The sequence below is a fragment of the Nerophis lumbriciformis genome, linkage group LG26 (genome assembly GCF_033978685.3).
Source record: "Nerophis lumbriciformis linkage group LG26, RoL_Nlum_v2.1, whole genome shotgun sequence".
Lineage (NCBI taxonomy): Eukaryota > Metazoa > Chordata > Actinopteri > Syngnathiformes > Syngnathidae > Nerophis > Nerophis lumbriciformis.
Genome location: NC_084573.2, coordinates 7,292,288 through 7,317,500, shown reverse-complemented (window position 1 = coordinate 7,317,500; position 25,213 = coordinate 7,292,288). Strand labels below are relative to the sequence as shown.

Below are 25,213 nucleotides of genomic sequence, written 5' to 3'. Positions count from 1 at the left end.
CTTTAACTAGTAAATTAATGCGCACACAAAGAGAGGAAAGACTAGTTTATCTTATTCTGCTCTCTGTATGACTCAGAAATACGCACATTTAGCCATTCTTAGTTGCAAACATTTCAAACAAGTTTGGGAATCATACGCATAGAACATCTATAACAGTTTAAAGCAGTGGTTCCCATTTTTTTCCCCACCAACTACCACCTCAGAAAACACCACAACGACCAACTTTAAATCACAGTAGCGAAGTAGGGCTAAGTATTCATGAAAAACAAGGCAGAGGTTTAATTTAACGAGTATATTTACTGTAACATTATACGGTTTGAATATTGGAAAATAAAGCACTGTACTAATAAAGTGATTATTTGGCGTACCACTAGATGGGTACTAGTTTGAGAATCCCTGGTCTAAAAGGACAAATATATTGAATTCATCATGAGGCGATTCTTGTTTTTATCCATCCATAATTTTCAAATATTGATTTAAAAAGAAACTAAAAATGTTTTGTGCAAAAATATATTTTTGATAAGTATGTAAAAAAAATAGGAATGTCCGATAATGACTTTTTTGCCGATATCGTCCAACTCTTAATTACCGATACCGATATCAACCGATACCGATATATACAGTGGTGGTATTAACACATTATTATGCCTAATTTGGACAACCGGGTATGGTGAAGATAAAGTCCTTTTTTTTTAAATTCATAAAATAAATAAATTTTAAAAAAAATTCTTGAATAAAAAAGAAAGTAAAACAATATAAAAACAGTTACATAGAAACTAGTAATTAATGAAAATGAGTAAAATTAAGTGTTAAAGGTTAGTACTATTAGTGGACCAGCAGCACGCACAATCATGTGTGCTTACGGACTGTATCCCTTGCAGACTGTATTGAAATATATTGATATATAATGTAGGAACCACAATATTAATAACTATAATTAATTGTGTGAATGGGGGAGGGTTTTTTTGGGTTGGTGCACTAATTGTAAGTGTATTTTGTGTGTTTTATGTTGATTTAATTAAAAAAAAAAAAATGGGGAAAAAAACGATACAGATAAAAAAAAACGATGCCGATAATTTCCGATATTGCATTTTTAAGCCAATATTATCGGACATCTCTAAAAAAAAAAAGAAAAAAGTTTTTAGACCATTGGAAAAAGTTTCATTCTAATCATCATACCAAATATTACATTGCAAGAATCGGTTTGAATCGAATCGTCACCCCAGGAATCGGAATCCAATCCTAGAGGTGCCCAAAGATTCACACCCCTAGTGGTTGAGAGGATGAGGCGGCGTGGCTCAGTAGAAACTTGAGGGTTCCGGGTTCGAGTCCAGCTTCTGCAACCCTGCTCGAAAACAGGCAAACTCTCATTCTGACTTTCTGGTTCCCTGCGGAGGAGCCGAGGGGGGCGAGAATGTGGTTCTTGTCTTTGTTGCAGCGCCAATCGGAACCCTGGCCGGGGGACAAACCACTTCACGGCCACATGTGGATCCAGTGAATCCACCAAGCAGCTGCCATCAAAAAAAAAAAAACCTCCACGGCGTGATCCACCCCGCTAAACGGGACACACGTGTTGCATGCTGGGACGTCAACGTCCTCGCAGCTGGCCGCTTTTTTCCTCTTGCACTCCCACTCATGAAAAGGTTGCCAGACCACGGGAATAAACGCAAAAAAAACATTCTTCATAAAATGATGACTCGACACATTTATCAGATTTATTTGGACTGAATGCAGCCGCCTCAAATAAAACATAGCGTATCAAAAATAGCACAAGAACCATGCAGGGGTGTCCAAAGTGCGTTATCGACCGTAGAAGTGATAACACAGCAAGGAAGTAATCCAGCACAGGGCCGAATAAAGTTGTGAATGCCAGCACTTTGGTAAAGAAGGTGAGAAACTCTTGTGAATTCAAACACAAACTCGTACCAGAACAAGGTGGCGTCCAAAAGTGTTCGATAACTTTAATTATGGGCTTGCTGCTAAGCAAGCAGCTCATATTATTACTGCTCATATACAGTTTTGTTTTGTTTCCGATCTTAAACTTTCGCGATTAAGCGACGAACCAACCAACAAACCCCTACGTATCTTATACCGTCGGAAAGGTCTCGATGAGGACGACGGCAGTATTTATAGTTGGGATCATTTCGTGTTACCATGGTGACGCTATTCCGGACACTAATCACTATGGGCAACCTTTAAAATGGAGGATTTTGCCAAAACAGCGAGATTAACTCCTCTTGTAGCTCAGTCATACTTTCACGTAGCTCGGCGTTTAACGTCTCATTTTGTTCACACACTTGTCTACATTAACCTTGGCTTAAAAAGTTTTATACCTGTAATTATGGGCCTGCTGCTAAGCAAGCAGCTCATATTACTACTGCTCATACTTTACAGTTTTGTTTCTACCCTAAAATTTCGCGAGTAATGCACGACGAACCAACCGACAAACCCCTACATATCTTATACCGTCGGAAAGGTCTCAATGAGGACGACAGCAGTATTTATAGTTGGGATCATTTCGTGTTACCATGGTGAAGCTATTCTGGAAATTAATAGCTATGGGCAACCTTTAAAATGGAGGACTTTGCTAAAACAGCAAGATTACCTCGTCTTGTAGCTCAGTCATACTTTCACGTAGCTCGGTGTTTAACGTCTCATTTTGTTCACACACTTGTCTACGTTAACCCTGGCTTAAAAAGTTGTATAACTTTAATTATGGGCCTGCTGTTAAGCAAGCAGCTCATATTACTACTGCTCATACTTTACAGTTTTGTTTCTACCCTAAAATTTCGCGAGTAATGCACGACGAACCAACCGACAAACCCCTACATATCTCATACCGTCGGAAAGGTCTTGATGAGGACGACGGCAGTATTTATAGTTGGGATCATTTCGTGTTACCATGGTGACGCTATTCCGGAAATTAATCGCTATGGGCAACCTTTAAAATGGAGGATTTTGCCAAAACAGCGAGATCGCCTCCTCTTGTAGCTCAGTCCTACTTTCACGTAGCTCGGTGTTTAACGTCTCATTTTGTTCACACACTTGTCTACGTTAACCTTGGCTTAAAAAGTTTTATACCTGTAATTATGGGCCTGCTGCTAAGCAAGCAGCTCATATTACTACTGCTCATACTTTACAGTTTTGTTTCTACCCTAAAATTTCGCGAGTAATGCACGACGAACCAACCGACCAACCCCTACATATCTTATACCGTCGGAAAGGTCTCAATGAGGACGACAGCAGTATTTATAGTTGGGATCATTTCTTGTTACCATGGTGACACTATTTCGGAAATTAATCGCTATGGGGAACCTTTAAAATGGAGGATTTTGCCAAAACAGCGAGATTAACTCCTCTTGTAGCTCAGTCATACTTTCACGTAGCTCGGTGTTTAACGTCTCATTTTGTTCACACACTTGTCTACGTCAACCCTGGCTTAAAACGTTTTATAACTTTAATTATGGGCCTGCTGCTAAGCAAGCAGCTCATATTATTACTGCTCATATACAGTTTTGTTTTGTTTCCTATCTTAAACTTCCGCGATTAATAAGCGACGAACCAACCAACAAACCCCTACATATCTTATACCGTCGGAAAGGTCTCGATGAGGACGACGGCAGTATTTATAGTTGGGATCATTTCGTGTTACCATGGTGACGCTATTCTGGAAATTAATCGCTATGGGCAACCTTTAAAATGGAGGACTTTGCTAAAACAGCGAGATTACCTCCTCTTGTAGCTCAGTCCTACTTTCACGTAGCTCGGTGTTTAACGTCTCATTTTGTTCACACACTTGTCTACGTTAAACCTGGATGAAAAGTTTTTACGTCCAATGTTTGGTTTTTGCTGAATGGCCATCGGAAGGAGGCGAGCGCCATGGGGGTTCTCCCATTAAAGCAGATGTTGTACACTAGAGGGCGGCAGACCCGGAAATACGCTTTTTTTTGGCGAACAACCTGTCGTCACGGCCACATATTTTATCCCACTGTCACGTGTTTCGGTGAAAACGTTGACACACTCGTCCTCTCTAAGAAAATGTCACTTTTTATGGAGGTCACATGTCCCAATTCGCTTCTGTTGGCCATCAAAGCCAAGAAAGTCAGCGAAAATGACTAATGTTAAATGTCAGTTCTAGATAGGGCTGCAACTAACAACTCATTTTATAATCGATTAATCTGTCGATTATTACTTCGATTAATCGATTAATAATCGGATAAAAGAGAAACTACATTTCTATCCTTTCCAGTATTTTATTGGGGGGAAAACAGCATAATGGCACCATACTTATTTTAATTGTTGTTTCTCAGCTGTTTGTACATGTTGCAGTTTATAAAAAATAAAATAAAATAAAAAAGTAGCGTCTGCGCATAGCATAGATCCAACGAATCGATGACTAAATTAATCGCCAACTATTTTTATAATCGATTTTAATCGATTAGTTGTTGCAGCCCTAGTTCTATAAAACAAAAAAATCTAATTTTCCGACTCGATCAAACTCGGCCATATTTTAACATTTATTGGAATTCTGACCCATCAAATTTTCCGTGGGAATTTTCTAGTTTATACATTTTATTCATCGTTTATACGTGCAGTAATCCCTCATGGATCCCTTTTCATTCATTTCAATTGGGAATTTTTTCCCCCTTAAGTAGGAATGATGAAATATTTTCAAAGAGCGCAAAAAACAAAAACTGTTGACAACCATTTATAACACGAAATAACTCCTTTAATCCGATGCTCGGGGCTAAGCCAGTCAGAGGCCATGATACTGAACCACATCGTTTGCTCTCCTTTAACCTCTTAAGGCCCAAGCTGTTTACATGCTTTTTTAAAAAACATTTCTTTGCTATTTAGGCTCATTAGTCCCTAATTAGAATAAAAACTAAGAATCATCTTTTGATATGTACTTAGTCCATAAGTACACAAACGTGTACTTCATGTGTAGTGACATGCTAATTCTTATTTTTACACTTTTTTCCCCCCAAATTCCATTGTATGTTATACTCTTCTGACACCACCAGATGGCAGTATAAGTGTCCACATAAGTGGCCATAAGACCCCAATTCAGTAGTGTACACAATTTTGGAAATAAGAGCTAAAAGGTGCTGTCCACGCATGTGGCCACTAAGCCTTTAGAGGTTTTTAATGGCCAATGATAAGTTAAAGTACCAATGATTGTCACACACACACTAGGTGTGGTGAAATATGTCCTCTGCATTTGACCCATCCCCTTGTTCACCCCCTGGGAGGTGAGGGGAGCAGTGGGCAGCAGTGGTGCCGCGCCCGGGAATCATTTTTGGTGATTTAACCCCCGATTCCAACCCTTGATGCTGAGTGCCAAGCAGGGAGGTAATGGGTCCCATTTTTGTAGTATTCCGATTTTTTTTAGCCCAGAAAATGTATTTTTATGCTTGAAAATGCTTAATGTAGGCCAAAACACGTTAAATATGTTTTTAAAAAGGACAAAACACAAAAAAAATCCGTGATAAAGTGAGGCGGTAAACAATTTTTGCATGTGAAACTTGTAATATTCTATAAAGAATGTGTTTTGTGTTCATAATTTTGTCTGGAACACATGAATTGGATTTACATTATTTCTTATTGAGGGGGGGGGGAATTGCTTCGGTTTTTATCAGAACTTTGGGAACGAATTAGTCAAAAACTGAGATATTACTTTACTAACTAATTTGAGCGTCTTTTCCAGTATAAAAGTTGAAGTACAGTAGGAAGGGGATTCACATGGCCACATCTACCCGACACATGAAACGTGACAAATTTCCAATATCTACTTTAGCCGCCAGATGGCAGTAGAGTTCTGAATATCTTAAAATGTGTTTTAACTTTGCCATGTCGAGTGGCGCTTTCCATAGTTTCCGGCGGAACGCATTGCAAAATGATCAGGCCTCGCTGGGTTAAGTTTGGACACCCCTGATATAGACGCTGGTAGAGCGAAGTGCAGAAGGCCACGTGGCAAACCCTGCAATGACCTCGTAAGGCACTAGAGGGCACTAAAGTGGAGCTGGGCTGGCCATATTTGGTCACCTGACAAAAGGTTCTGAGTCCTGCCTGGGATTCAGGCTGAGAGTCTGCATATAAAATGATCGCTTGTTTACAGGTGAGATCCCAAGTCGTGGTCCTGACCTTTGTGGAAGTCCGATGTTTCTCAGTCGGCAGCAAAACCCAGGAACGAGCCATGGTGTCAACGTGAGGAAGTTTTTGGTACATTTTGAAGATCTACCCTGCAAGTCTCAAGTGGAATACTAGCATAGCATGTGGCTACGTTCACACCACCATTTTTTTTGTGGTTCACATTTTTTCATGTTGGTAAGAACTGTTCCGATTCAGACGTCTCGGGATCTGACCCAGGCCTTTTTGATTGATTGGTTCAGAAAATGTTGACTTTGATTGCACAAAAACCTTGAAATTGCCACGTAGGCGCACAAGTACTGAGACCGAGCCATTTTTACTTCCGTAAACGTCTTGTCGGGTCAGATTGCATTCACATTAAAAATCACTTTTTTGGGGGGTCATTTGCACAGCCACTGAAAAGATTGGATTTGACAAAGAAAAAACGGAACTGGAGTGTGAACGTAGCCTCGTTTTCTAGACGTTGAAGCTTTGTGAACAATTTAAAAAGGTCTTTTTAAAGCTCCACAACAACAACCGATTCGGTGACCACAGATGAGGCGCTAGCTGTCCAAAGTGGGGGACCCAGGGTGGGCCACTCGTCTGTGCATCAGTTGGGGACGTCTCTGTGCTGCTGACCTGTCTCCACTCAAGATGATCTCCTGCTGGCCCCACTATGGACTGGACTCTCACACTATTATGTTAGATCCACCATGGACTGGACTCTCACAATATTATGTTAGATCCACTATGGACTGGACTCTCACTATTATGTTAGATCCACTATGGACTGGACTCTCACAATATTATGTTAGATCCACCATGGACTGGACTCTCACACTATTATGTTAGATCCACCATGGACTGGACTCTCACAATATTATGTTAGATCCACTATGGACTGGACTCTCACACTATTATGTTAGATCCACCATGGACTGGACTCTCACACTATTATGTTAGATCCACCATGGATTGGACTCTCACAATATTATGTTAGATCCACTATGGACTGGACTCTCACAATACTATGTTAGATCCACCATGGACTGGACTCTCACAATATTATGTTAGATCCACTATGGACTGGACTTTCACACTATTATGTTAGATCCACCATGGACTGGACTCTCACAATATTATGTTAGATCCACTATGGACTGGACTCTCACTATTATGTTAGATCCACTATGGACTGGACTCTCACTATTATGTTAGATCCACCATGGACTGGACTCTCACAATATTATGTTAGATCCACTATGGACTGGACTCTCACACTATTATGTTAGATCCACCATGGACTGGACTCTCACAATATTATGTTAGATCCACTATGGACTGGACTCTCACACTATTATGTTAGATCCACCATGGACTGGACTCTCACAATATTATGTTAGATCCACCATGGACTGGACTCTCACACTATTATGTTAGATCCACTATGGACTGGACTCTTACACTATTATGTTAGATCCACTATGGACTGGACTCTCACAATATTATGTTAGATCCACCATGGACTGGACTCTCACACTATTATGTTAGATCCACTATGGACTGGACTCTTACACTATTATGTTAGATCCACCATGGACTGGACTCTCACAATATTATGCTAGATCCACTCTTCCGTCCATGGCACCAGTCGCCCACATCTGCGGTCCCCTCCAAGGGTTCTCATTGTCATCCCATTGGGTCGAGTTTTTTTCTTGCCCTGATGTGGGATCTGAGCCGAGGATGTCGTTGTGGCTTGTGCAGCCCTTTGAGACACTCGAGATTTAGGGCCATATAAGTAAATGATTGATTGATGTCTGGGTCAAAACAAGAGGTCACAATCGACCAATCACAGTGCTACGATTGATTTCTAACTAAAGAATCTTTGAAAAATACCTCTCATTGTATTGCGTATTGAAGTTGATTGTGAAGCCAGCGGTAAAAATGGTAAAGCACCACTAGAGAAGGTGTGTCTTCATAGCTGCGTTGACAACAACTTCAGTTCTTACAGTGTACATTAGGTCTTGAAAGTGGATCTTATGTGCCGGCTTGTGCTTTTCTCCGAACAGGAAGAGCAAGCGATCACAGAGCTGACAAACTTAGCAGCTCCCGTTTGCGTCCACGAAAAAGACTTCCGGCTTGGAGGTCGTCAGTGCAAATCAACGCTGGTGCTCGGGAATCAGTAGTGATCCGTCGAAGAAAGTGTTATTCAGATAACCGTGCCATCAGAGGGCGCTGTGCTGTCACTAGCAAGGAGGTGGTCAACAAAGCGGCAGGTAGCTGAAGATGAGGGGCACCAGGAAGAGCACGTTGAAGCCCACCGTCCCGTAGACGATGTAGCGGTAGGGAAGCTCCACCTCCATGTGCTGCCTCGCCTTCCTCACGTCGTCGCCAGGAATGGCCAAGATGCGGCACACGAGCGAGATGGTCAGGGCCTTCATCAGCGCCCGCGTGGCCACCAGGATCAGCACGCCTAGCAGGAAACGCAGCGCCGCCGTCCCCACCAGGTCCCCGCTGAGGGCGGGCAGCGACAGGGGGAGACGTTCCGGCAGCGGGTCCGGCATCAGGCCCAGGCGGTGGTTGACGTGAGACGCCAGGGCCACGCCGGCGCCCGAGCCCAGGATCTGAGCCGTGTCGCCTCGGGACGTGCTCCACGTGTCCAGAGTGAAGGAGAAGAGGCCCAGACTCAGGTGGAGACTCACGATGACCAGCGGGGCGTAGGCGCACGTCAGCACAAAATGGTCGATGGCGTCCAACGCCGGCAGCAAGACGAGTAGGATGAGCACGCTGTAGATCACTCCGACGATGACGTCCTGCAGGGATGCAAGCGTCACAACATCTGAGACCATGTGATGTTCTGCAGAAAATACTTCTGCTCTAACATTTTCACAAGGAACTTTAAAACTAGATCATCTCACGTCAGAAGTCGCTAACTGAATTCATGTGATAGGTTGCATTCGGTCACATGATTTTTTGTCAGAATAATTGTATGTGAGTTATCACTATGAGTTCCCGGCAAGCAGACAAAAGCTGTCTTTGATCTTACCAATCAAACGGCTTTTAAAACTCCACTGTGTAGGATGGGAAGCGACATGAAGGTGTCAGTTTCTTTGATGTATTGTAATCCACAGGAAGATTTGGTCTTGACCCGAGATATACAAAGCGGAGAGGAAGCAAGACCTGACCGCCCTTCCAGGCACCTTTTCTTTGAACTGTTTTGTAACCGAAGGCGAAGGCTGTTTACGACCCCACCTTCCTTTAGAAACAGCTGTGGCCATGTAATCAGGGAAAGTCCAAATAAAAGAGGAGGCGTGCAAGCTTTCGTCAGAGCGTGGTGGAAGACTGTACAAAGAGTACAGCCCAGACGTTAGTCCTCAATGAGCTAAATTGAATTCTGTCTCTGTTTAATTCCTTGCTTCTTGTCTGTTTAATACAGGGGTGCTCATTACGTCGATCGCGAGCTACCGGTCGATCTCGGAGGGTGTGTCAGTCGATCACCAGCCAGGCATTAAAAAAAATAGTCCTAAAAATGAGCGATCATAAATCTTCACTATGACGTCACTTTCGTCACTTGATTGACATTCACGGCACCCGAGGGTCCTCTGAGATGACGCTGGCTGCTGCCAGCTCATTAAAATGACCGACTGGAAGGCGAGAAACACTTTATTTCAACAGACTCTGGCGCCGTACCTGTCGTCAAAACTCCAAAGACCGACTGCACAGTTGCACAATAAAAGCTCTGCTTCATCCTGCCTGCGCTACCAAAATAAGAGTCTCAGAAAGCTGGCGTGCACAAGCTAGCAAGCTACGGAGTTTGCCGACAATGTATTTCTTGTAAAGCGTATACAAAGGGGTACGGAAGCTGGACAAATAAGATGCCAAAAACCAACCACTTTCATGTGGTATTGGACAGAAAAGGAGGACTTTTTTTCTCCTCCATTCGAAAATGCGGACATTATCAGCACCACTGTCTGATTCCAATCAATGCAAGTCATCAGAATCAGGTAATACACCAACTTATATTCTTGTCTTCATGAAAGAAAGGAATCTATATGTGTTAAACATGCTTGTATTATCTTTAAACACCTTTAACTTGTAACAATATTAACTATATGTGTTAAACGTGCTTGTACTATCTTTAAACACCTTTAACTTGTTAACAATATTAACTATATGTATTAAACATTCTTGTATTATCATTAAACACCTTTAATTTTTTAACAATATTAACTATGTGTTAAACATGCTTGTATTATCATTAAACACCTTTAACTTGTTAACAATATTAACTATATTTATTAAACATACTTGTATTATCATTAAACACCTTTAATTTTTTAACAATATTAACTATATGTGTTAAACATGCTTGCATTATCATTAAACACCTTTAACTTGTTAACAAAAACATATATTTCATAAATAAGTAAATATAAATGATATATATGAATGATCCCCACGACTTGATCAATTGAAAAGTAGCTCGCCTGCAGAAAAAGTGTGAGCACCCCTGGTTTAATAGATGTCATCAGTGTTTGAACCTGACTCTTTTGAACTGAAGTAAATGGTAAATGGGTTATACCTGTATAGCGCTTTTCTACCTTCAAGGTACTCAAAGCGCTTTGACACAATTTCCACATCCACCAATTCACACACTGATGGCGGGAGCTGCCATGCACCACCCAACAGGAGCAAGGGTGAAGTTGCTCAAGGACACAACAAACATGACTCGGTTGGTAGAAGGTGGGGATCGAACCAAGAACCCTCAGGTTGCCGGCACGGCCACTTAGTAGAATTGAGGGACTCCAACTCCAACCTCCCATTTTTGTTAGAGTGGAGTACATACTAGGGTTGTCCCGATCTGATTTTCGGATCGGATCGGATCGGCCGCCGATATTTGCCAAAAAATGCGTATCGGCAAGGCATGGGTAAATGCCAATCCAGATGCAGTTTTTTTTTTTTTAAATTCTGGTCCGTGTTTTCCAACGCACCGATTTAAATAATACATTCCACTTTTCTGCTGCTCCCTAATTTCCGTTCCGCATTTTCCAGCACACCTTCAACACATCCACAGGTCTGTGTCCTAACCGTTAAGACGGCCATGTGAATTAAAAGTTACCGGTAAAAATGTCAGCTGTCTCTGTGCGATATAGAAAATGACTATATCGTGATATTGGAGTATACGTTCTCACGCAGTTGCTTTTAGCTGCTGGCATTACAAGACAAGCTCTTCTCACTCTTTCCTTAGCTGTGATGCTAGCGCAGCCGTGCGAGTGGTAATGCGAATGAAGGAATAATTAATTAATTCCCCAAAAAAACAGCAGGGGGTCCATCGTCTGGCGGTGGTTTGGCTTCAAGTGGGAATATGTCGAACAGACAACCGTAGTTTGTCAAGTGTGGAGCAAAAGCGTTGCTATAAAAAGTAGCATTACTGCTAATATGTAGCATCATTTGAAAAGTCCCCTGCTAGAGAATGAAGAGTGCTTACTCCGCATGTCAACATCTCCATTCGGTGCCACACGCCCACACCGTCAAAATGCCGAGGCAAACATTTCCAGATCAACACCGTATGAAAAAAATAGTGATTTTTTTTTTTAGTTGTGATTTCCTTCTCTGCATGAAAGTTTAAATGTAGCATATATTAATGCAGTATAAAGAAGAATGTTTTAATGTAGACACTAGGGATGTCCCGATCCAGGTTTTTGCACTTCCGATCCGATACCGATATTGTTTTTGCATTTCCGATCCGATACCGATACTGACCGATACTGGCCTATCCGAGCATGTATTAAAGTTTAAAGTTATTTAGCCTACTTAGTTGTCAGAATCATGTTGAAAAGGGTTTTAGTACTCTTGATAACAACTAGCCAGCTGAATTAGGGGAGTTTGAATAATACACAATGGTTGGTAACAAGAAACTGACCTGTTTATTCAAGAATAAACACAAAATAGACAAAATTATATATGACAAACAGAAATGGCATCATTGAACTAGGGCTGGGCGATATGGCCTTTTTTTAATATTGCGATATTTTAAGGCCATATTGCGATACACAATATATATCTCGATATTTTGCCTTAGCCTTGAATGAACACTTGATGCATATAATCACAGCAGTATGATGATTCGATGTGTTTTGATTGATTGATTGAGACTTTTATTAGTAGGTTGCACAGTGAAGTACATATTCCGTACAATTGACCACTAAATGGTAACACCCCAATAAGTTTTTCAACTTGTTTAAGTCGGGGTCCACTTAAATTGATTCATGATACAGATATATACTATCAGATATATACTATCATCATAATACAGTCATCACACAAGATAATCACATTGAATTATTTACATTATTTATAATGCAGGGTGTGGAGGGGGGCGCCGGATGTAAGTGTCAAAAAGACAGCCAAAAGAGTTTGATATGAGAATAAATCTAAAGTTAAAATATAGGGTAGAAATGCACCCATTTGCAGGAAATGTAGTCTTGATTTTCAAAATGTTCTTTCAAGGCTTGCATGTCTACATTAAAACATTCTTCTTCATACTGCATTAATATATGCTACTTTTAAACTTTCATGCAGAGAAGGAAATCACAACTAAATAGATCACTAATTTTTTCAGACGGTGTTGATCTGGAAATTTTTGCCTCTGCATTTTGATGGTGTGGGCGTGTTGCACCGAACGGAGATAAGCGTCTCGACAGACGTTACAATATTTGAACAATGATAACGAAAACAGTTTTCTCTGTCGTGTCTGTGTGTCGAAAATTGTTATGCGCTTATTTTTTTATTTGATTTTGTGCGTGGCATAGATTTGCCGTGCGCAGAGGACGCTTGAGCAGGCGCGCACCTTAGCGGCTGCGCTAGCATCACAGCTAACGTTAGCCATGCTGCTACCTCTCTGCTCGGGGAGGACGTATACGTATGTGACGTATGACGTGACAGTATGTGACGTGTGTAAGAAGGTGCACTTGCTGTCTGTGAGAGGGAGACACAGGAAAGAGTGAGAAGAGCCTGTCGTGTAATGCCAGCAGCTAAAAGCAACTGCGTGAGATTCCACAGACGTGTGGATGTGTTGAAGGTGTGCTGGAAAATGCGGAACGGAAATTACGGAGCAGCAGAAAAGTGGAATGTATTATTTAAATAGGTGCGTTGGAAAACACGGACCGGAGTTGTTTTTTTTAAACTGGATCTGGATCGGCATTTTCCCATGCCTTGCCGATACGCAATTTTTGGCAAATATCGGCAGCCGATCCGATCCAAATATCGGATCGGGACATCCCCAACCTTTTTACCTGTTATTGACTATGGAGATGTGTTGTACATGAATGCTACTGCTGGTTGTCTCCACAAGCTGGATAGTGTGTACCACGGGGCACTGAGATTCATCACCAACTGCGCTCCACTTACCGTATTTTCCGCACTATAAGGCGCACCTAAAAACCACAATTTTTCTCAAAAGCTGACAGTGCGCCTTATAACCCGGTGCGCTTTATTACGATTCATTTTCATAAAGTTTCGATCTCGCAACTTCGGTAAACAGCCGCCATCTTTTTTCCCGGTAGAACAGGAAGCGCTTCTTCTTCTACGCAAGCAACCGCCAAGGAAAGCACCCGCCCCCATAGAACAGGAAGCGCTTCTTCTTCTACCCGCCCCCGGAAGAAGAAGAAAAAACGCGCGGATATCACCGTACGTTTCATTTCCTGTTTACATCTGTAAAGACCACAAAATGGCTCCTACAAAGCGACAAGGATCCGGTTCATAAAAAGACGCAATCTCTCCATCCGCACACGGATTACTACCGTATTTCACAGCAACTGATATTCCTGTGAACCGCACTGTGGAACGGGAGCACGTACGGTGAATATTCGCACCACAGGGAATGAGAAGTCATCCTTCACTGTGGTTCTAGCTTGCCATGCTAACTTCCACCCAGGGTGATATTCAAAAGGAAGACCTTGCCAAAAGAGACCTTTCCAGCCGGCGTCATCATAAAAGCTAACTCGAAGGGATGGATGGATGAAGAAAAGATGAGCGAGTGGTTAAGGGAAGTTTACGCGAAGAGACCGGGTGGCTTTTTTCACACAGCTCCGAAGGCGAACACACCTTCACTAAGACGGGCAGACAGCGCCGGACGACATACACCAACATTTGCCAGTGGATCGTAAATGCCTGGGCAGATATTTCGGTCACAACTGTGGTCCGAGCTTTCCGGAAGGCAGGATTCACAGAACTGCTGCACAACAACAGCGACACTGAATCCGATGACTTCGACGAGACGGAGCCGGCCATTTTTGGATCCCACGCTTGCGCAACTTTTCAATTCGGACACCGAAGACGAAGAATTCGAAGGATTTACGAATGAAGAATAACTTCAGAAGGTGAGCGCTATGTTTATTTTGTGTGTTGTGACATTAACGTTCGAGCAACATTATGTTGCTTTTGCTCTACACCATTTTGAATTTTACTATGTTTGTGATTGCACATTTGCGTACATTTTGGGACAGAGTTGTTAGAACGCTGGTTTTCAATATATTATTAAAGTTTGACTGAACTATCTGACTGTTTTTTTGACATTCACTTTAGCGCAGCGTAGGCGCGGCTTATAGTCCGGGGCGGCTTATTGGTGGACAAAATTATGAAATATGTAATTCATAGAAGGTGCGGCTAATAATCCGGTGCGCCTTATAGTGCGGAAAATACGGTACTCACCATTGTGTGTTATACTCAATGGTTAACTGGACATCTTTATGTGCTCGACGCCTCAATCATTGGTATGTTTTCATCTACAAAACCATTCTGGGTATCACTCCATCTTATCTGTCTTGTCTTTTAACAAAGAAACAAGGAAGTCACAATCTTCGTTCAGTGAATGTTCTGCAATTTGTCATCCCCAAAGTAAGAACTGAACTGGGCAAGAAAGCATTTAGGTTTTCAGCACCGAAGGCTTGGAATAACCTACAATCGAACATTAAACTTCAAACCCTAGTTACGTTGAATGAGTTTAAAGCTTCTGTGAAAGGATTGCAGTCTACCTTGTCTGTATGCACATGTGTCATGTGAGCAAGTTTTAATGTTGTAGATGTGATGTTTTATGTATTTGTTTACTGTTTTTTAATGTAACCTTGCTGCTGCCCTCTTGGCCAGGTCTCCCTTGGAAAAGAGATCTTTGATCTCAATGGGATTTTACCTGGTTAAATAAAGGCTAATAATAATAATAATAAACTAAGTAGGCTAAATAACTTTAAACTTATACTGGCCAGTATCGGTATCGGATCGGAAGTGTAGAATCCTGTATCGGGACATCCCTAGTACATACACTTTTGTTTACATAAGGCAGGAAATGAGAACGCCACATGAGTGTACATGTGATTTCTTGAACTCTGACCTCAAGTCAGCCTCAAGGTGTGGCGTAACATAAAGTACACGTGCTGTGAAGAACTGTAAAAGAGATAAGAGGCAGGGGATTAAGGCTACAAAGACAAGACACGTCCCAGCTCCCTGAGTGGGAAAGTCCTCCCCGGGTGGTCTTTGTGCCTGTGTACTTTCTGCGGGGGGGTTTGTTTGTGCGCTGGGTGTTCAGCTCCCCAGTCCCTTTGTCCTGATGTCGCTATTGGGCGGAAATGAAGAGCTAACCCCTCCCACGGAGTCAGCGCCATGTAAAAACAGCGACACTTGAAGGCACCACGCCAAAGCTGTGGCGGTAAACGTGACATCATGGTTACTTGATGACAGTCCACAGAGAAAAAAAAGGTCAGCGGTAACCGTGTTATTGGTGTGTCACCATGAGGTCGCTACGGTAACCGGCAGCCATGCTGGCAGTTGATTGGAAGCAGACAAAGATTGTTTGCACGTACGCACACGGAGACACTTGCTGGAGGTCAATTGTAGCGTACAGTATCACTTTTTTTAATCACGATAAACATGAGGGCAGAGCAACCTTAAATGTTGCCCTAACGCCCGCCATGTGCCTGCATCAGCGCCACAGTCCGTTCATCGTTTTATGACATTCCAAGTCAGTAGTTGGGAGTCACAAAATCTACTTTTTAAATCTTAAATCCAAACGTTGTGTGCCTCCCACTGAGGCTGGAGGATTATGGCAAAAATAATCACCCTTATTAGGGCCCGCATGTCCCATTGTATAAGGACACCCAAAGGGAGTCCTTATACAATGGGACATAAGGACCTATTGAATTTGTAAGGTTTCATTCTTTATTCTTTATTCTTCCGCCGCCACATTAAACTGTAATTTGACCCACATGCTTCAAAACTCACCATATTTGACCCACACATACCTGCGAAAATTGCCTTTTAAAAAAAAAAAAACGAACCACAAAACTCAAAATTGCGCTCTAGCGCCCCCTAGGAAAAAAAAAACTAGACTGCCTGTAACTCCCACTAGGAAGGTCGGAGAGACATGAAACAAAAACCTCTATGTAGGTCTGACTTAGACCTACATTTCATAATAGTACATTGTTGGGCTAAAATCAACAGGAAGTTGGCAATTCCCCCTTCAAGACAAAAAAGTACTAAAAACAGTAACTTTTGCCTCTTTGAGCTGTAATTTGACCCCCTTAACACGCTTCAAAACTCACCAAACTGAACGCACACATCAGGACTGTCAAAAATTGCGATCTTATAAAAAAACCTAACCCCAAATCTCAAAAATTGCGCTCAATTTTGGAATAAAACGCAGAAAAAACTGCTCCTCGGATGAAAAAACTGACAAAACTGCCTGTAACTCCCACTGGGAAGGTCGGAGAGACATGAAACAAAAACCTCAATGTAGGTCTCACTTAGACCTACATTTCATAAATTGACAACCCCCAGCAAAAATCAACAGGAAGTTTGCTATTCCCCCTTCAATACAAATTTTTTGTAAAAACCGGTCACCTTCCTTCAAAAACTATCTCCTCTGAGCGCGTTTGTCGTTTCGGCTTCAAACTAACACAGGAGAGAGATTAAACCCTTGTGTATAAAATAACAGAACAGCTTTTTAATACCTGCTCCGGTTTTGATTTTATGACCCTTCAAAGACCCGCTGCGCTGATGCTGCTGCGCTGCTGTTTTTTTAAGATGGCTGCTTAAAAGCAGGAAGCACCAACGTGCCCACACAATGCAGACAAGGTAGGTACACTAGACAAAAGTCTTGGGACACTTCAGACTAAAAGTACACAAAAGTATTGGGACACTTAGGACTAGCACCTGCCAAATACGCGGGCCCGACCAATGCTGCTTGCAGCTTTAATTCTTTATTCTTCCGCCGCCACATTAAACTGTAATTTGACCCACATGCTTCAAAACTCACCATATTTGACCCACACATACCTGCGAAAATTGCCTTTTTTTTAAAAAAAAACCGAACCACAAAACTCAAAATTGCGTTCTAGCGCCCCCTAGGAAAAAAAAAACTAGACTGCCTGTAACTCCCACTAGGAAGGTCGGAGAGACATGAAACAAAAACCTCTATGTAGGTCTGACTTAGACCTACATTTCATAATAGTACGTTGTTGGGCTAAAATAAACAGGAAGTTGGCAATTCCCCCTTCAAGACAAAAAAGTACTAAAAACAGTAACTTTTGCCTCTTTGAGCTGTAATTTGACCCCCTTAACACGCTTCAAAACTCACCAAACTGAACGCACACATCAGGACTAGCAGAAATTGCGATCTAATAAAAAAACCTAACCCCAAATCTCAAAATTGCGCTCTACCGCAATTTTTGAATAAAACGCTGAAAAAACTGCTCCTCGGAAGAAAAAAATGACAAAACTGCCTGTAACTCCCACTGGGAAGGTCGGAGAGACATGAAACAAAAACCTCTATGTAGGTCTGACTTAGACCTACATTTCATAATAGTACATTGTTGGGCTAAAATCAACAGGAAGTTGGCAATTCCCCCTTCAAGACAAAAAAGTACTAAAAACAGTCACTTTTGCCTCTTTGAGCTGTAATTTGACCCCCTTAACACGCTTCAAAACTCACCAAACTGAACGCACACATCAGGACTGTCAAAAATTGCGATCTTATAAAAAAACCTAACCCCAAATCTCAAAAATTGCGCTAAATTTTTGAATAAAACGCAGAAAAAACTGCTCCTCGGATGAAAAAACTGACAAAACTGCCTTTAACTCCCACTGGGAAGGTCGGAGAGACATGAAACAAAAACCTCAATGTAGGTCTCACTTAGACCTACATTTCATAAATTGACAACCCCCAGCAAAAATCAACAGGAAGTTTGCTATTCCCCCTTCAATACAAATTTTTTGTAAAAACCGGTCACCTTCCTTCAAAAACTATCTCCTCTGAGCACGTTTGTCGTTTCGGCTTCAAACTAACACAGGAGAGAGATTAAACCCTTGTGTATAAAATAACAGAACAGCTTTTTAATACCTGCTCCGGTTTTGATTTTATGACCCTTCAAAGACCCGCTGCGCTGCTGTTTTTTAAGATGGCTGCTTAAAAGCAGGAAGCACCAACGTGCCCACACAATGCAGACAAGGTAGGTACACTATACAAAAGTCTTGGGACACTTCAGACTAAAAGTACACAAAAGTATTGGGACACTTAGGACTAGCACCTGCCAAATACGCGGGCCCGACCAATGCTGCTTGCAGCTTTAATTCTTTATTCTTCCGCCGCCACATTAAACTGTAATTTGACCCACATGCTTCAAAAGTCACCATATTTGACCCACACATCAGGACCTGCGAAAATTGCCTTTTTTTAAAAAAAAAACGAACCACAAAACTCAATTGCGCTCTAGCGCCCCCTAGGAGAAAAAAAAACTAGACTGCCTGTAACTCCCACTAGGAAGGTCGGAGAGACATGAAACAACAACCTCTATGTAGGTCTGACTTAGACCTACATTTCATAATAGTACATTGTTGGGCTAAAATCAACAGGAAGTTGGCAATTCCCCCTTCAAGACAAAAAAGTACTAAAAACAGTAACTTTTGCCTCTTTGAGCTGTAATTTGACCCCCTTAACACGCTTCAAAACTCACCAAACTGAACGCACACATCAGGACTGTCAAAAATTGCGATCTTATAAAAAAACCTAACCCCAAATCTCAAAAATTGCGCTAAATTTTTGAATAAAACGCAGAAAAAACTGCTCCTCGGATGAAAAAACTGACAAAACTGCCTGTAACTCCCACTGGGAAGGTCGGAGAGACATGAAACAAAAACCTCAATGTAGGTCTCACTTAGACCTACATTTCATAAATTGACAACCCCCAGCAAAAATCAACAGGAAGTTTGCTATTCCCCCTTCAATACAAATTTTTTGTAAAAACCGGTCACCTTCCTTCAAAAACTATCTCCTCTGAGCACGTTTGTCGTTTCGGCTTCAAACTAACACAGGAGAGAGATTAAACCCTTGTGTATAAAATAACAGAACAGCTTTTTAATACCTGCTCCGGTTTTGATTTTATGACCCTTCAAAGACCCGCTGCGCTGCTGTTTTTTAAGATGGCTGCTTAAAAGCAGGAAGCACCAACGTGCCCACACAATGCAGACAAGGTAGGTACACTAGACAAAAGTCTTGGGACACTTCAGACTAAAAGTACACAAAAGTATTGGGACACTTAGGACTAGCACCTGCCAAATACGCGGGCCCGACCAATGCTGCTTGCAGCTTTAATTCTTTATTCTTCCGCCGCCACATTAAACTGTAATTTGACCCACATGCTTCAAAAGTCACCATATTTGACCCACACATCAGGACCTGCGAAAATTGCCTTTTTTAAAAAAAAAAACCGAACCACAAAACTCAAAATTGCGCTCTAGCGCCCCCTAGGAAAAAAAAAAACTAGACTGCCTGTAACTCCCACTAGGAAGGTCGGAGAGACATGAAACAAAAACCTCTATGTAGGTCTGACTTAGACCTACATTTCATAATAGTACATTGTTGGGCTAAAATCAACAGGAAGTTGGCAATTCCCCCTTCAAGACAAAAAAGTACTAAACACAGTAACTTTTGCCTCTTTGAGCTGTAATTTGACCCCCTTAACACGCTTCAAAACTCACCAAACTGAACGCACACATCAGGACTGTCAAAAATTGCGATCTTATAAAAAAACCTAACCCCAAATCTCAAAATTGCGCTCTAAAACGCAGAAAAAAACTGCTCCTCGGAAGAAAAAAATGACAAAACTGCCTGTAACTCCCACCGGGAAGGTCGGAGAGACATGAAACAAAAACCTCTATGTAGGTCTGACTTAGACCTACATTTCATAAATTGACAACCCCCAGCAAAAATCAACAGGAAGTTTGCTATTCCCCCTTCAAAACAAAATTTTTGTAAAAACCGGTCACCTTTCTTCAAACATTATCTCCTCTGAGCGCGTTTGATGTTTCGGCTTCAAACTAACACAGGAGAGAGATTGAACCCTTCTGATTAAAAGTTGGCGAAAGAGTTTTGATAACTGCTCCGGTTTTGATTTTATGACCCTTCAAAGAACCTCTGCGCTGATGCTGCTGTTTTTTCAAGATGGCTGCTTAAAAGCAGGCAGCACCAGCGTGCCCACACAATGCAGACAAGGTAGGTACACTAGACAAAAGTATTGGGACAATTCGGACTAAAAGTAGACAAAAGTATTGGGACACTTCTGACTACCACTGGACAAATGTATTGGGACACATAGCACGAAAACTGGACAAAAGTATTGGGACACTTGGGACTACAACTTGACAAAAGTATTGGTAGTCTGGAAAAAAGTATTGGGACACTTAGGACTAAAACTGGACAAAAGTATTGGGACACCTACACTGGACAAATGTATTGGGACACTTAGGACTACAACTTGACAAAAGTATTGGGACACGTACTACTAAAACTGGACAAAAGTATTGGGACACTTAGGACTAGCACCTGCCAAATACGCGGGCCCGACCAACGCTGCTTGCAGCTTTAATTTTGATTGATATTGTAATTTCGATTAATTACACGATTATTAATTTGAAAACATGAGTATTTATTGTACCATGAAATCTCAACTTTAAATATACTTTAAAAAAAATACTGGATATAAATTAGTAACGAATAAACCACAGCAAATAAAATTAAGGCTGCAAGCAGCGATGAGGGCTCATAAAATCCAAACCGGAGCTGTAATTAAAACTCTTTCATCAACTTTTAATCAGAAGGGTTCAATCTCTCTCCTGTGCTAATTTGAAGCCGACACGACAAACGCGCTCAGAGGAGATAATGTTTGAAAAAACTGTTTTTACACAACTTTTGTTTTGAAGGGGGAATTGCAAACTTCCTGTTGATTTTTGCTGGGGGTTGTCAGTGTATGAAATATAGGTCTAAGTGAGACCTACATAGAGGTTTTTGTTTCATGTCTCTACGACATTCCTACTGGGAGTTACAGGCAGTTTTGTCTGTGTTTTCTTCCTCGGGGGCGCTAGAGCGCAATTTTGAGTTTTGGGGTTTGGCTTTTTGATTAGATCGCAATTTTCGCCAGTCCTGGTGTGTGTGTCCAATTTGGTGAGTTTTGAAGCATGTTAAGGGGGTCAAATTACAGCTCAAAGAGGCGGCGGTATAATAATAAAACGCTAGAAATACAATAGGGTCCTCTGTCCCAAAGGGACTCGGTCCCTAATAAGAGATTTAAATATAAAAACAATACAATTCATTTTTTTTTACCTTTTACACTGTTAGAATAATTATGTATAAGTTATCACACAACTCTTGTGCTTAAAGGCTGTCGCTATAGTTATTATCTGTTGTGCTCAAGTTGTACTTTTCCATCTATGCAAAGGCACACAACTTGTAATCTTCCATTGCGAGTTGTTTCGCAGCAGCAGTTTGTTTCTAGACCCCGCCTGCTGACAGCCAAGGACGGACATCGAGTACCTCAACAAAACAGAGACAGGGCGAAATCGCGAGTGTCAGCACATTTCCATTCTGAATAATCACGTATTGTGTCTACCCCCTCCCTCAGTGGTGTTAACTAGGGAACTCCCGAAATAAATAGAGGAGCACGTGGGGCTGTACCTTAGAGCATAGGGTGAAACTGTAGCTGAATGTGCAGCCCAATACGTTTCTCCTCATGAGCAAAATTTAACTCCGTCTCTGCCTGATTCCTTGCTTCCTGTCTCGTTTAATAGTTAGTTCGGTGTTTGAACCTGACAACACTTATCAACTTTACTTTTATTTGGTGTAATAGATCTTCGGGCAATTCTGACCAGTATTTTAAGTCAAAGCAAAGTAATTGTGTAAAACAGGGGTGTCAAACTCATTTTAGATCAGAGGCACTGTCACGACATACGTCACATACGTATACGTCCTCCCCGAGCAGAGAGGTAGCAGCATGGCTAACGTTAGCTGTGATGCTAGCGCAGCGGCTAAGGTGCGCGCCTGCTCAAACGTCCTCTGCGCACTTCAAATCTATGCCACGCACAAAATCAAATAAAAAAATAAGCGCATAACAATTTTCGACACACGGACACGACACAGAAAACAGTTTTCTTCATCATTGTTCAAATATTGTGACGTCTGTCGAGACGCTTATCTCCATTCGGTGCCACACGTCCACACCATCAAAATGCCGAGGCAAAAATTTCCACATCAACACCGTATGAAAAAATTAGTGATTTTTTTAGTTGTGATTTCCCTCTCTGCATGAAAGTTTAAAAGTAGCATGGCGAATTATACGCCTTTCTATTATTCGCTCTCGGAGCGATGACGTCACAATGTGACGTCACATCGGGAAGCAATCCGCCATTTTCTCAAACACCGAGTCAAATCAGCTCTGATATTTTCCGTTTTTTCGACTGTTTTCCGTACCTTGGAGACAACATGCCTCGTCAATTTGTTGTCGGAGGGTGTAACAACACGAACAGGGACAGATTCAAGTTGCACCAGTGGCCCAAAGATGCAAAAGTGGCAAGAAATTGGACGTTTGTTCCGCACACTTTTCCGACGAAAGCTATGCTACGACAGAGATGGCAAGAATGTGTGGATATCCTGCGACACTCAAAGCAGATGCATTTCCAACAATAAAGTCAAAGAAATCTGCCGCCAGACCCCCATTGAATCTGCCGGAGTGTGTGAGCAATTCAGGGACAAAGGACCTCGGTAGCACGGCAAGCATTGGCGGCAGTTTGTTCCCGCAGACGAGCGAGCTAAACCCCCTGGATGTCTTGGCTCACACCGTCGCTTATGCCACCGAAGATGATCAAGAGAAGAATATCGACCCTAGCTTCCCTGGCCTGCTGACATCAACTCCAAAACTGGAAGATCAGCTTTCAGGAAAAGAGAGCGGATGAGGGTATGTCTACAGAACATATTAATTGATGAAAACTGGGCTGTCTGCACTCTCAAAGTGCATGTTGTTGCCAAATGTATTTCATATGCTGTAAACCTAGTTCATAGTTGTTAGTTTCCTTTAATGCCAAACAAACACATACCAATCGTTGGTTAGAAGGCGATCGCCGAATTCGTCCTCGCTTTCTCCCGTGTCGCTGGCTGTCGTGTCGTTTTCGTCGGTTTCGCTTGCATACGGTTCAAACCGATATGGCTCAATAGCTTCAGTTTCTTCTTCAATTTGGTTTTCGCTACCTGCCTCCACACTACAACCATCCGTTTCAATACATGCGTAATCTGTTGAATCGCTTAAGCCGCTGAAATCCGAGTCTGAATCCGAGCTAATGTCGCTATAGCTTGCTGTTCTATGCGCCATGTTTGTTTGTGTTGGCATCACTATGTGACGTCACAGGAAAATGGACGGGTGTATATAACGATGGTTAAAATCAGGCACTTTGAAGCTTTTTTTAGGGATATTGCGTGATGGGTAAAATTTTGAAAAAAACTTCGAAAAATAAAATAAGCCACTGGGAACTGATTTTTAATGGTTTTAACCCTTCTGAAATTGTGATAATGTTCCCCTTTAAGGACTTTTCCCTAACTACGTTTCCGCAGGCTGGATGGGAGAATGCGAATAAGAGGAACGTGCAAGCGAGTAAAAACCCTTAAAAGCAAACGGGAGAACAGGACCCTTACCCAGGCGGAAGCAAAAGGAGTTCCCACCAACCACAAATCATTTAGACAAGCGCTCTCTCGTTTAACTACTTTCCCATGTGTTCCTTTTGATCCTCTACATGACCTCAAAGGAGCCATACTGACTTGAGAACAGACCTGGAGTCAGGGGTATTGATGTGTCAATATTGATCCACACATCACTAAGGATTATATTTGATTCACATTACAGTTCAAATGTAGTCAGAAAATGTATTTTAAAATTACTTAGAAGACCTTTTAACGGCACAAACAAGCACAAAGGAATGTCAGTGTTATTTCAAGAGGGGCCAACTTGTCACAGGTTTAATCCTCATGTCGTGTCAAATCGAAGAGAGAAAACGTGGGTGTTTTTCCAGCCGTGTGGGTCATGTGATCCAGCAGATGTCACGCGGTTTTTGAGACCGCGGCCACGGAGACACCTGCCAGCAGCCGCAAGGCGTCGATGGCGTGCAAAACCAGCCCGCTGCGCACAGCTGTCAATCAAAAACCTGCTTCATGCCGCCCTGTCCACTGGGCTTCTGATCCATCTGGACCCTTGCAACCACTTTTCCGTTTTCCTTTGAGAGTCTCGGAGCTCTGCAATCATGTGCAGATGTGTGTGCGGTGTGTGTAAATAAGCAGATGGGCGGGACTTACCAGAACCGAGTGCATGCCCATGTAGATCCGACTGACGCAGACCAGCAGACACCAGCAGAAAGCCAAGACGTAACCCAGTGTGACGGAGTACTGTTGACGAGACAGGACGAGTCGATCACAGATCAATTAGTTACAATCAATAACAATCATCAAACACCAATGCAAAGTGACATTTATGTACATTTTTGTTTGGTTTCAAACATATGAACTCTGCTTAGGAACAATTAGTCACAGGGGACGGCGTGGCGAAGTTGGGAGAGTGGCCGTGCCAGCAATCTGAGGGTTACTGGTTCAATCCACCACCTTCTACCATCCTAGTCACGTCCGTTGTGTCCTTGAGCAAGACACTTCACCCTTGCTCCTGACGGGACTGGTTAGCGCCGTGCATGGCAGCTCCCGTCATCAGTGTGTGAATGTGTGTGT

General features: G+C 42.2%; 1 protein-coding gene across 1 annotated transcript in view; it reads right to left on the bottom strand.

The window, feature by feature from the left end:
- Positions 1-4,841: 4,841 nt before the first annotated feature.
- sgpp1b (sphingosine-1-phosphate phosphatase 1b) overlaps positions 4,842-25,213 on the bottom strand; it is a 42,943-nt gene continuing 22,571 nt past the window's right edge. The window contains exons 2-3 of the mRNA XM_061987585.2: positions 24,791-24,880; positions 4,842-8,942 (exon numbers count right to left, since the gene is read on the bottom strand). Of these exons, the coding sequence (XP_061843569.2) occupies positions 8,391-8,942; positions 24,791-24,880 (642 nt within the window). The 3' untranslated portion in view covers positions 4,842-8,390. The remainder of the gene's footprint in view (positions 8,943-24,790; positions 24,881-25,213) is intronic.